The 11,857-nt window shown below is 40.5% G+C and overlaps 1 protein-coding gene across 1 annotated transcript; it reads right to left on the bottom strand.

Moving 5' to 3' along the window:
* Positions 1-5,514: 5,514 nt before the first annotated feature.
* LOC147615714 (putative pentatricopeptide repeat-containing protein At1g56570) lies at positions 5,515-11,569 on the bottom strand. Its single transcript, XM_086778290.1, has 2 exons — positions 11,251-11,569; positions 5,515-11,150 (listed from the first exon to the last, which is right to left on the bottom strand). Exon 2 carries the CDS (start codon positions 11,033-11,035, stop codon positions 8,975-8,977), a length of 2,061 nt encoding a protein of 686 aa, XP_086634416.1. The 5' UTR covers positions 11,036-11,150; positions 11,251-11,569; the 3' UTR covers positions 5,515-8,974.
* Between the last annotated feature and the right edge of the window lie 288 nt (positions 11,570-11,857).

Below are 11,857 nucleotides of genomic sequence, written 5' to 3' on the forward strand. Positions count from 1 at the left end.
GAAAGAAGAGATGAGAGAAGAGACAATGTACTCAAGAACTCATCAATGAACCACTAGCCAACTTGATTAGAAATGAACTACAATGCCTCATATATATAGGAAAGTTCCTCCACCCTTTCCTCCACCCAAAAATGTGTGTAAATAGGAAACAATAGAATTGAATGCTATAAATCCCAAAAATGCCTAGAGGCTAAAGAGTGTGCCACTAGCGTGACACCATCCAACAGATGAGTCCGAGTTTCATGTGGATGGGTACATTTTCCTAAAAGTGTCTTGACCAATGTTGAACTTCATGGATACATAAAGTCAAAGAAGAAAAGATGGCAGTAGTAGGAGCATCAACATCAAGTGTTCTCACCTTTGAATACAAATATGATACTACAATTTCATACGAAGATTTCTATATGCAATCAAATGTGTTAACAAAGATATGAGCAATGTTGAGAAAAGTTGGAATGAGCTAAATGATAGTGTACCGAAAGTGATTCTTAGCTTTCTCTTTGCAACCTTGGTCCTTACCCCACTCACCCCCTCCTTATTTCCCTTGCATCCTTGCAGCTTGTTCCTTAACACCGCTCTCAACTTTAATGGCATATGTCAAGGAAACAAAAATCCACACCAATAGAATGACTTCTTAAATGTCAAGGGTGGATGGATTTCATCGCCCAACTATCTAGACCAAGTTCTGCCATCATACAAGCGAGTTTTCAAATAAATATGGATTGAGTAGCCTTGTGCCAATCTATAATTAATTTAAAGTGATCATGATATTATCAAGGATAATTGGGTTTTAATATTTACTTGCTTGAAGGGTAAGTCTTGTCTACAGCAAAGACTTTTGTCAAGAGCTTATCCTCATGCTTGCAAAATATAAAGTTCTATCATGTTTGTAACAAATACTTTTTTCATGAGCTTATCAATGTTGGAAAAAATAATGTTCTATCATGTTTGCAACAAATACTTTTATCATGAGCTTATCCTCATGTTTGTAGCAAATACTTTTATTGGAAGCTTATTCCATAAAGTATAAAGTATATCATGATGCACCACCAAACAAGGAGCTTATCCTCATACATTACAAAGTATATCAGGATGCACCACCAAACAAGGAGGTGTCACATGCATTTGCAAAGGTCTTTGCATGAAATAAATGCACATCCTCATAAAGGGAACAAACATTTTTTGAGTAAAAGTTTTTGAGTGTCCGAGCAATGGTGAAATTATCCATTAAGAAAAGAAATGTACAAAATGTATATTTAAATATAAAAGAAAGACTCAAAGTTATAAATTTCCTCAAAACATTCTCAAATGCTCTTCACCTCTTTTTAAAACCTCATAGAGGGAACAAACATTTTCTGAGTAAAAGTTTTTGAGTGTCCGAGCAGCAATGGTGAAATTATCAATTAAGAAAAGAAATGTACAAAATGTATATTTAAATATAAAATAAAGACTCTTGCCTCTAGAGTGGCCTCTTCCGCTTGTTTGTACATTTGAATATCCTGTTATTATTTGCTACCATGATTTCTATTTCCAAAACGCCTTCACCTCGGCCTCTAGATGATGATCTCCCTTTGCCTCTACCTGTATCTGAGTCGAAAGGCTTGCTCATTTGAATTTCCAGAGAATGAACTTTTTCCAATATTTATCTCCTCACAAATGAGAAGAGTAATCAATTCCTAAAAATTAGGAAAGTACTCTTGAACTCCAATGGATGTCTGAAACTAGTTGTATTCTTTGCCAAGACCATTCAAGGTCACGGACACCATATCATCATCATCTACTCTAGTGATCTAATAAAATCAAGGACATATGTAAGACCTTTAACCTTCACTAAGTAATCATTTATACTCATCTTTCCTCTGGTCACATTATGCATCTCCTGCCTGCTTAGCTGCATATTCCAAGATTGGGTGTTTGTGTTATATATCCTCACAATCATAGAATCTATCACACTGCCTGAAAACAATATAACACCTTTCTCGCTTATTCATGCTATACTTTAGATGCATGTACTTGTTCCTTAGGGGTCAAATTTTCTTCAGCGATCTCCAAATCCTTTTCGTCACCTATGATGAACTCCTAATATCCTTTTTCCCATAAAGAAATTGGTCATTCCGAACTTCAATGCTCAGAAGTTATTCTTGTCTAATATCTCACTCACAATCTGTGTGATATACTATCAAACATCTTTACTTGCCACCAACTTACCAAATAGTGCTTGCAAGAAATCTTCTACACTTGCAGCAAATCTATAACCTTTTACAATAATACTATAAACTTCTTATAATGTTGTTGTATGTGAACCATTCACATACACATATATCCGCCAACTCCTACCACACTTAAGTTCTTTGCATAGATTATCCTATAACCAATTTTTTTTATAACTTTGCACCGAACTAGAAATTGGTTATATACAATAAAAATTGACACTTCACAGAGTGAGAGAAGAAAACTTGCAGAGCCAAAACGGGGCTCGAAACGTGCCCGAATTGTGCAAAACGCACGAAAACATAAGTAACTGATTTAACTACACACAATATGGTCTTCTTCCTTCACCAAGGAGGATGCCTCAATCTGAGACAATGACTTCCATGTCTGTGTGTAGCTCTCACATCTATCGAAGGTGTTGCTCAAAAAGTAAAGAGAGAAGCTCAAAAATTAAAGAGGGAAAGAGATGGAAATAACCTTACCCATGTACTGCTTCCTTGTTTGCCTTGTTCTTGCGTCTTGCTTGCCTCCTTAGCTCTCCTGCAAATAGGAGATCTGGTACCATAAAAAGAATGCGAGGGAGAGGGAAAGCTTGAGTTCATAGCAAACAAACACACACACACACACAAGACAAAGCAAGACACATGAGAGTTCCTTATAAAGAGTGGTTGCTGATGAGTCCAAGTTTCATGTGGATGGGTACATTTTCCTAAAAGTGTCATGACCAATGTTGACTCCATGGAGACATAAAGTCAAAGAAGAAAAGATGGCAGTAGTAGGAGCATCAACATCAAGTGTTCTCACCTTTGAATACAAATATGATACTACAATTTCATATGAAGATTTCTGCATGCAATCGAGCCCACATCAAAGGTGTTAACAAAGATATAAGTAGTGTTGAGAAAAATTTGAATGAGCTAAACAATAGTGTTGTACAAAGCACCAACCTTGTTTTTGAATATGCAAGTCGAGAATTACACACGAGAGAGGGATTTTCCAAGGCATCCCCAAGTTTTTTTTTGAAGAAAACTTATCTTCTTTAAAAAAGGATTTGGAGCATAAAACTGAGAGAGACTCATAGGAATCCAAATTTCTCTAAATTGAAATTGAAGTGACTTCTAATCTTCTCAGAATTCTAAATCCCAGCTTGCATCCTATTCCTCAAGCCTATAAGTCACAAAATTCAGTGTGCGAAAAGTGAGCAAGATGAAATATCAAAAGAAGTTTGGAGAGGAGATGACAAATCAAGATAGGAAGATAGAAAAATGGGTGAGTGTGGCCTCCTAGAAGACAAGCTAATCACAGAAGAACAAGTGAAAGGAGAAAAAAAAGGGCAAAAAGAAGAAAGCACATAGAGGGAGGACAAACTAACTTGCCAAGAAAGGGCAGCAATCTACAAGAGAAGGCCCTAGAAAACAAATAGTACCCCAAGGGGAAATGTGCAAGTGGTAGTAGAGCAGGATGCAAAGAGCAACAATAATAGCAATAGTCAGCAAACAACTTTCACCACTAAGGCAAGAGGAGCAAAGAATAAAGAAGAAAGTTTGTGTGGATAGAAGTAGCATACAATCACCAAGAATGTAAGATTCAAGAAGAAGAAATGGAAGATAAAGGAGGTGGAAAGACACTTGCACATAACTCAAACAGAACACTTAAGAAAAGTTGGCAAGAAAAGAAACAAAAGGGAACAAAGAAAAGATAAAGAACTCAAGCAAAGGCATGGAAAAATAGTCCAAGGAGTGGTCCCACCAAAGGGGAAATAATGGGAAAAAGAGCAAGAAAAGGAAGAAAAGAACTTACCACATATGAACCCAAGGTTTTTTTGTTAAGCACTAAGAAAATACACCCCAATAAATTATGATGTAGTTACAACACCCATAGTTGTAAAGAAAAGAGCACATGATGAAAGGAGTCGTCATTGTTGGTGGAGGTGCAAGGGTAAACATTCTAAATTGGCACACTTGGAGAAGGTCGAAGCTGAAGGGATTAAAGGAAGAAACAATTTTTTGTGAGAATGGCACATCGAAGGAAAATTAAACCCCTAGAATTAATTGAGTGAGTGATGATGACAATTGGAGGAACCCAATTTTGTTTAACCTTTGATCGTGATGGAGATCAATTTTGTGTTACCTTTAAATGAGATGGAAGTACATTATTGTACCCAATGTTACATGTTTTACATGATTGGGATCAAGTTTGATTTTTGGCGGGCACATTGCCTTTCAAAATTGATGGGTTTGGTGAAACATACCAAGTTTTAATATTTTAGTGTAAATTTTTATGGGCATTTTAAAATTTTGCAAGTATTTTATGGCCAAAATGTTCAAAAACGGGCATGACGCCCATAAAAAAGCAGCTGCGATTGGGATAGAGATAGGTTGACTTTGAGAGTCAATATGCAAATAACCACTTCTTCCAAAAATCTACAAAATTTGTAGAGAGACACTACATCAAAGGTAGCATATGAAAAGATGTCAATAATAGATATTGATGGAAGATTGATGGCTATAGGCATTATAACAATGGGGGAGATAGATTTATTCACAATAGCCACCAACATGAAGAAACAAGAAGAGCAAAGAAAATTGTAGCTAGAGCACTTCAAGAGCTAGCAAAGGGAGAGAAGGAAGTAAAAGAAAAAGTGAAATAGAATCTCAAGAGACACAAGAGTGGTCCATTCTCAAAGATTGGCATTGAAGAAGAACCATAATAAGAATTTTGCCCAAAGATTTTAAGAGGAAATGGAGAAACGTTTTTTAAGAGTACAAGAACACAGGAGCACATAGATCTAAAAGGAACTGAAGATATAATAGCATCAAATTCCTTTGAAGCACAAATTAAAATCCTTTGTCCTTGTAAAATTGATTAAAATCCTATTCTAAAAGGAACTGAAGATATGGTAGCATCAAATTCCTTTGTCCTTGTATGTTGAACCTTCTAAGTTTTTTGTTGCTTAGATTCATCATCTCCTATAGGGTTTCTTGGGTCCTTGGCTCTTGTTTACTTAGCTTACTTTGGATATTCCTTTATCCTCCTCTACTTGCATGAACATACTATATGGCCTTTGGTAGGGTTTTTCAAGCATGCCTTGATTAAAAATGATGGTAACTAGGGGTCTATAAAAATGGTCATCATCATTTTCCCTACCATCCATGTCGGCCCCATGATTGCCTTAAGTGTCTTTGCCAATACCCTCATCCTGATGAGTCATACTCATCTTTTGGGTGTTCTTGTAATCCTTCTGCTCTTCATTATTGTCATCATTTTCTTTTTCATTCCATTGAGATACCTTTGTACCTGGTCTTTGATAGTTTGATCTTTTCATTCACCCAAGTCTCTAGCTATGTTTACACAAAGTATTAGGTCTTTCTCTAGCTTGACCAAAGACTCTCACCCAGGTCTCTAGCTATGTTTACACAAAGTATTAGGTCTTTGCTTAGCTTGACCAAAGACTCTGGATCCATACTCCTTTGGGTTCACAAGTAATGGTGTCTTTTGTTCCCTTAGCTGGAATCCTCGTGGGTGAGAGTCCTTTGCATCCTTCAATATTCTCCTCCCATGGGCTCTTATTCTGTTTAGAGTGCACTGGAATATGTTAGCTCAATCTGCAGCTCCTCCACCATTCTTTAGGTCTATGTTTCTTCGGGCTTGGCCGCAGCACAAGCTATGACTGCATTTATCTGAACTTGCTGGTACTTGATACTCTCAGGGCGGTCATAGACATGCTTTGGCACAAATATTGCCAAGCTCCTAGTTAGAGTTTAAAATTTATCATGTTTTCCCTCTTGCTATGCCTCATTGAATGTTGCTACCAGCTTGATATGGTATAGATGCACAGCAAGCAAGCAGGATCTTGATTCCTCCTCTTGGATCCTTTGCCCCACTTGTCATTTCAATAAGGCTCGAGTTGCCTTCATGCTACCTTTTTTTGGAGCCTTCTGCCATGTAGTTTCCTCGACCTCTGCTATGTCACTCTCCTCCATCTGCTAGTTTGTGTACTTCTAATTATTTGCTTCTTTTGGGTTTTCTTGGGCTATTCCTTCCCTCCCTTTCTGTCTTCACAAGCCCCCCACCATGATCCCAACTGCCACCATGTTGTCAAACGCTATGGCCCAATGTTTGCCACGTTGAAAAGTCTCATAATCCCTTTCCTTGACTGCCCTCCTCTGACATTCCAAGCTTTTGTACAACATAAGTAGAAAAATTCAGTCTCCCTGCCAAAGCAAAAGAACTGAGAGTGATGATGAAAAGGAAGAAGCCAGACTCCTCTTTCTTTTTTCTTGTTTGAGAATCAAGTAAAAGGTTCAATACAACCATATGCAAGCGGGGGTGAAATCTATAAATGCCAAAGTAGAAAAGCCATACTGTCTATTACAAGACAATCTTAGTAGTCAACCAGATAAAGGAAGTAATTGTTCAAGGGTTATCCACCACCTTCCGGCTGTCACGAGTCTATCACTAGCTCTATTAGTGGCCTCCATTGCCTCATCTTAAGCAAACATTTGATCCCTTCAAATGATCCCTGGAGGGTCTCCCAAAGCTAAATCTCATCAACAGCCATAGTACCTTCAGGAATCAGCCCCATTTCAAAACACATCTAGGGTGTGAAGACTCATATTGCAATCCATAATGGAATCAATTAACCATACCCATGTTCTCTGATATACCAACATATCCTCTGATTTATAAATCCAGTGGAAGTAAATGTAACCATTGATACATTGAAAATATGCAAATGCCTTGGAGAACCATTAAAAAATTGTGCATCTTTAAAAGAATAAATATATACATAATCGTTTACATAGCTCCCTGCCATCCTTACATCATCTTCAAAATACAAGGCTCCCAATACACAAATCCATCAGAATGTACATACCCATCCAAATGGCACGTTTGTACACATCTTCTATAACTGATCTTGTGGCATACACATTGCCTGTGGCGTACTGATCTTGGCACTCAGGGCATACCAATTGCTGGCGGCCTACCGAGTTTGGAACGTTCCTACTTCCAAACGATCCTGTCACTTTTTGCCCTCCTAGCTGTCCCTTGAGTTCATGTGGCTGTCCATTTCAGAACCATATAAATTTAAATTGAATAAAGCATGCGCTCTCGTATATCCATGTACGCAGAAAGTAAAATCTCTAACATAGTAAATCTATGGCTCTGCCTGACATATCCTTGTGCGGCCCTATAAACATACATTATTATAACAATTACATTTGATATACATGAGAAACTATAGCAACTGACCTAGTATGAAAACCGTATATTCTAGCATGTAAAAATTCACATGATCAGAATCAAATCTGCAAATATGAACAAATAAATCTGGTCCCCTTCTAATGCGCTAAATGTCGGTGTATGCTTGAGTTAAGCATATCCAAGCAATATATGCTCAATCAGTCAGTCAACCATAACTCCAGGTAGAAAAGTGAGTAGAAGCAAGTACACAAAAAGTGTGACTCGCATTCGTGCCTAAGCAAGTGACTGATCTCCAAGGTGAGGTAGGCAATCTCACTGCTTATTCTTTGAATGGCCCCATGTCACGGCACTTGGAGCATATGCTCTGCCTGAAGTAACAAAATTCTTGAATAAAAATCTTCTCTCTGCCTCACTTCCTGTAGTTCTTGCCAAGTCTGGCCTTCTGGTCCTGCTGAGGGGCTGGTTTCCAAGAGGTTCTAATCCTTGACACTAATTGCTTTAACTCATGGGTCAAAGGCCCACAGAGAGATCCTTGTCAAAAGTGAAGAGATGAAATCCATCTCTCTCCAGCATGGCCTCCCACCGACTCTTCATGTACAGCTGCTACACACAGTGACCAAACCATAGTCACAAAAGGAAACACCGTTTCGGGGCCTATCGGACCGGAAACTCCGTTTCCAATGTCACCCGTTTCTCGTTTCCTTTGTGCCGTTTCTTGATGAAAATCTTAAGGTTGCATAAAAAATATAACTATGTTGTTTCCAAGAAGCCATTTCTTATCCGTTTCCATTTCCAAGATTAAGTCGTTTCCATTTCCAATAGCCTTGTTGTTCTTGTTCCGTTTCTCGTTTCATGTGACTATGGACCAAACTGCTTCATAATCTCATCATCCAGCACTCGTACTCTTTCTTCACCTTCTGCAAACACAATGGTCGGAAAAACTGTCCCCCAACATTCTCCAACTTAACTGCTGCCCCCACATCACAGCATCGCCACTCACCGAGAGAGACCAGCATTCCTGATTCTTCTCATCATCAAAGCCACCTCAAAGTGGAAATCAAAACAGCTTCACCCATGCAAACAGTTCAATAAGGAGAAGCTTTTCTAAAGAATATCCTGGTGCACCTGGGCAAGCCTCTCTGTCTATTGGAATGGCACTACCAGCAGATGCCAATCTGTCTACCAGAGTCCAGGTTGCCCACTTCAAGATCTCTTCTCATCATTGCCAACATTCTGCTTCTGCCTCTTCAATCTGCAGACAGCAACCTTCTTCCGCCTCTACGCATTGGAGTCTAGCATTTTCTACCTCTCTACGCTGCAGACCAAACGCTTTTGTTGTCTCTTCCCAAAACCTTTCTTCTCTCTCTAACTCAAATCGAACCTGCTAGGCAAACATTGAAAGCTGGCTTCCTGAGCTTGCTTCTCAGCAGCCACTTACTCTGGTTGCACACATTCTTGTATATGAACCTGGTGCCAAGTTATTGTTGCAACTGAGCTTGATGTTGGGCTCGAATCTTGGCTTACTCATATCTCCAACCACAAAATCATACATCTTTCATCAGCCTTCCCATATTTGGACATCTGCATACATGTTGGAAAGTAAGATGAAAAGCGCAGCATGTTTCTTATCCAAACTGACGGCACATTCAAAGGCATGTCTACCAAGCTCTACATCACCCCACCTACGACAAGCAGCCAATATGGGATAGCAAGTCATAAGGTCTGGTTGAAAAGGCATTTTTTCCAACATCGACACAGCTTCATCAAGCTGGCCTGCACGGCTGAGGAGATCGATCATGCAATTGTGATGTTCAATGGTTAGCTTAATGCCATAGTCTTTGTTAATAGCCTTGAAATAATTCTGCCCTTTCTCCACAAGACCTGCATGACTGCATACAGCAAGAACATTAAGACATGTGATCTCATCTGGCTGTACACCTTCCTGCCCCATTCTCTCAAACAGCTCGGAAACAAGTTCACTCTCACCTTGACAAGCGTAACCCGAGATAACTGCTGTCCATGAGACAACATCTCGAGCTGGCAGCTCATGAAACACTTCTTGTGCTTCCGCAAGTGCACCGCATTTTGAATACATATCCACCAACGAGCTGCCAACAAAAGGATCTCTTTCGAATCCTTCTTCAGCAATCTCACCATGTAACACTTGGCCCCTGCCTATGGCCCCTATGCAGCCACATGCTTTCAAACAGCAAAAAAATGTCACCTCATTAGGAGGCAAACCCTCACGTTGCATCTGCTCTAGGCACCTTAATGCTTCATCAGCAAGCCCGTGTTCAGCATACCCAGCTATAAGTGCATTCCAAGAGACAATGTTTTGAGTGGATAGGTTGTCGAACACGTCCTGTGCTTCTGTAAGAAAACCATATTTAGCATACAGATCCACCAAAGTATTCCCAATAGCAGAGTCCTTTTCAAATCCCTCTTTGACTATCTCAGCATAGACTTGTCGGCCCCTGTCTATGGCTCCCACGCTGCCACAAGATTTCAAGCTGCATACAAATGTCACAACATTTGGAGGAACGTTCTCCAGTTGCATCTGTTCAAAACAGCTCAGTGCCATCTCACCAAACCCACCTTCTGTATAGCCTGTTATGAGTGTGGTCCATGAGACCACATCTCGAACCACCATCTCCTTAAAAACTTCCTGTGCTTCTGAAAGTAAATGACACTTAGCATACATGTCCACTAAAGCATTACCCACAAATAAAGAGCTTTCAAATCCCTCTTTAACAACCTCGGCATGCAACTTCCGCCCCTTGTCAATGGCTACTAGGCTGCCACAAGCTTTCAAGCTACAAACGAACGTGACAGCGCTTGGAAACACCCCCGCAAGTTGCATCTTCCTTAAGCAACTCAACGCTTCCTCACCAAGCCCATGCTCGGCATACCCTGATATGAGGGCATTCCACAAGACAACATCTCTAACAGGCATCGCATCAAACACTTCCCGTGCTTCTACAAGTGCTCCACATTTGGCATACATGTCCACCAAAGTGCTGGCAACAAAAAGAGAATTTTCGTAGCCCTCCTTAGCCATTTCAGTGTGTATTTGGCAGCCTGTTTCCAAGCATTTTAGCCTGGCACAAGCCTTTAGAAGGGTCTGAAGTGTGTTCTTGCTAGGATGTACATTGTGTTCTTTCATATTGCGATACAGGTTAAGTGCGTTCTCAAACTGGCCACATTCTACATATCCTTGTATGAGGGCAATGCAAGAACCCTCATCTTGATACTCCAATTGGTCGAAGATATGCTCAGCATCACGCACGCTTCTGACTTCTACATGCATGGGGATCAGTAGATTTCCAAGCTTTTTATGAGCTTTCGGCCCATGCTTTTGGATGTGCCTGACCAAGCGCTCACCAATGGCTGGACGTTCCTTCAACTGCTCCACTGAGGTCTTTTCAGGCATTTGTTCTGCCTTATCCAAGCCCATTACTTCCCAGGCTTGAGTTGCTTGCATTTGCAGTGTTTTGCATGTATTTACTTGTGCTGTTGACCTCGATTGAAGCTGACGCCTGCATATGGCGTCGTCCTCAACCAAGGTCGGGTATGGAGAGATTCCAGCCTCTGGATAAGTACATGAAGGGCCCCTTTCCATTTCCTGCACTTGCTCACATCCAATTGGGCAAGAAAACAAGGGAATATCCTGTTACAAGTGCTCCAAACAGGCTGTGGAAACTGTACATGCCAGAAGGCAAGGGTCAAAACAGGGCCTGCTGATCAGCAACTACATGTTGTAACTATTAGGTTACATAATCATATGCTTGAGCCAACACCCAACTGTTCTTCATAGCTAGAGAATGTGACACATACATAACCGAGCCTGGCACATGATTGATAACTTTGCTGGAAACTGTCATGCCAGAGCACATAAATCATCATCCACGGCACATAGAGCATCATCCCAGAGCCATCATCTCGCAACACATAAACCATCATGAGACCATCATGAGATGGTTCATCTCGAAGGACACGAGCCATCTTCCCACGGCACATAAAACATCATAAGAGGGTTCAAATGAGGCATCATCCCACAGCACGACTGCGCGTGCACGCGCTAACGAGCTTGCAGAACTCGCATTGGGGCGCGGGGGGTTCAAAAAAACACGTTGGAGCTCCCTTGTTTGGTGTTGTGGTTGCCTCAAACCAAGGGTCAATCTCTCCCCAATATGTGGCAAACATGTTTGTTTTAAATGTGGTATATTCCAAGGTATTTTCAGATTCTTTTGTTCTTGTAGATGATCGCATGAATTACGCGTGTCGGATTCTCGTGTTGCATGGTGTACGCGTTGGTGTACTTGTTCGAAGGCTTGTCTCTGCGTGGAGCTTCTAGGCGCTTCTCTATGTGGAGCCTCTGGGAAACGTCTGCTAGGAGGTTCTAGGCGAATGTCTGCTCCGCTTATGACGTTTTCATTGCCAG

The sequence above is a fragment of the Cibotium barometz genome, chromosome 39 (assembly GCF_041138505.1).
Source record: "Cibotium barometz isolate CiBa-2024 chromosome 39, ASM4113850v1, whole genome shotgun sequence".
NCBI classification, from domain to species: Eukaryota; Viridiplantae; Streptophyta; class Polypodiopsida; order Cyatheales; family Cibotiaceae; genus Cibotium; species Cibotium barometz.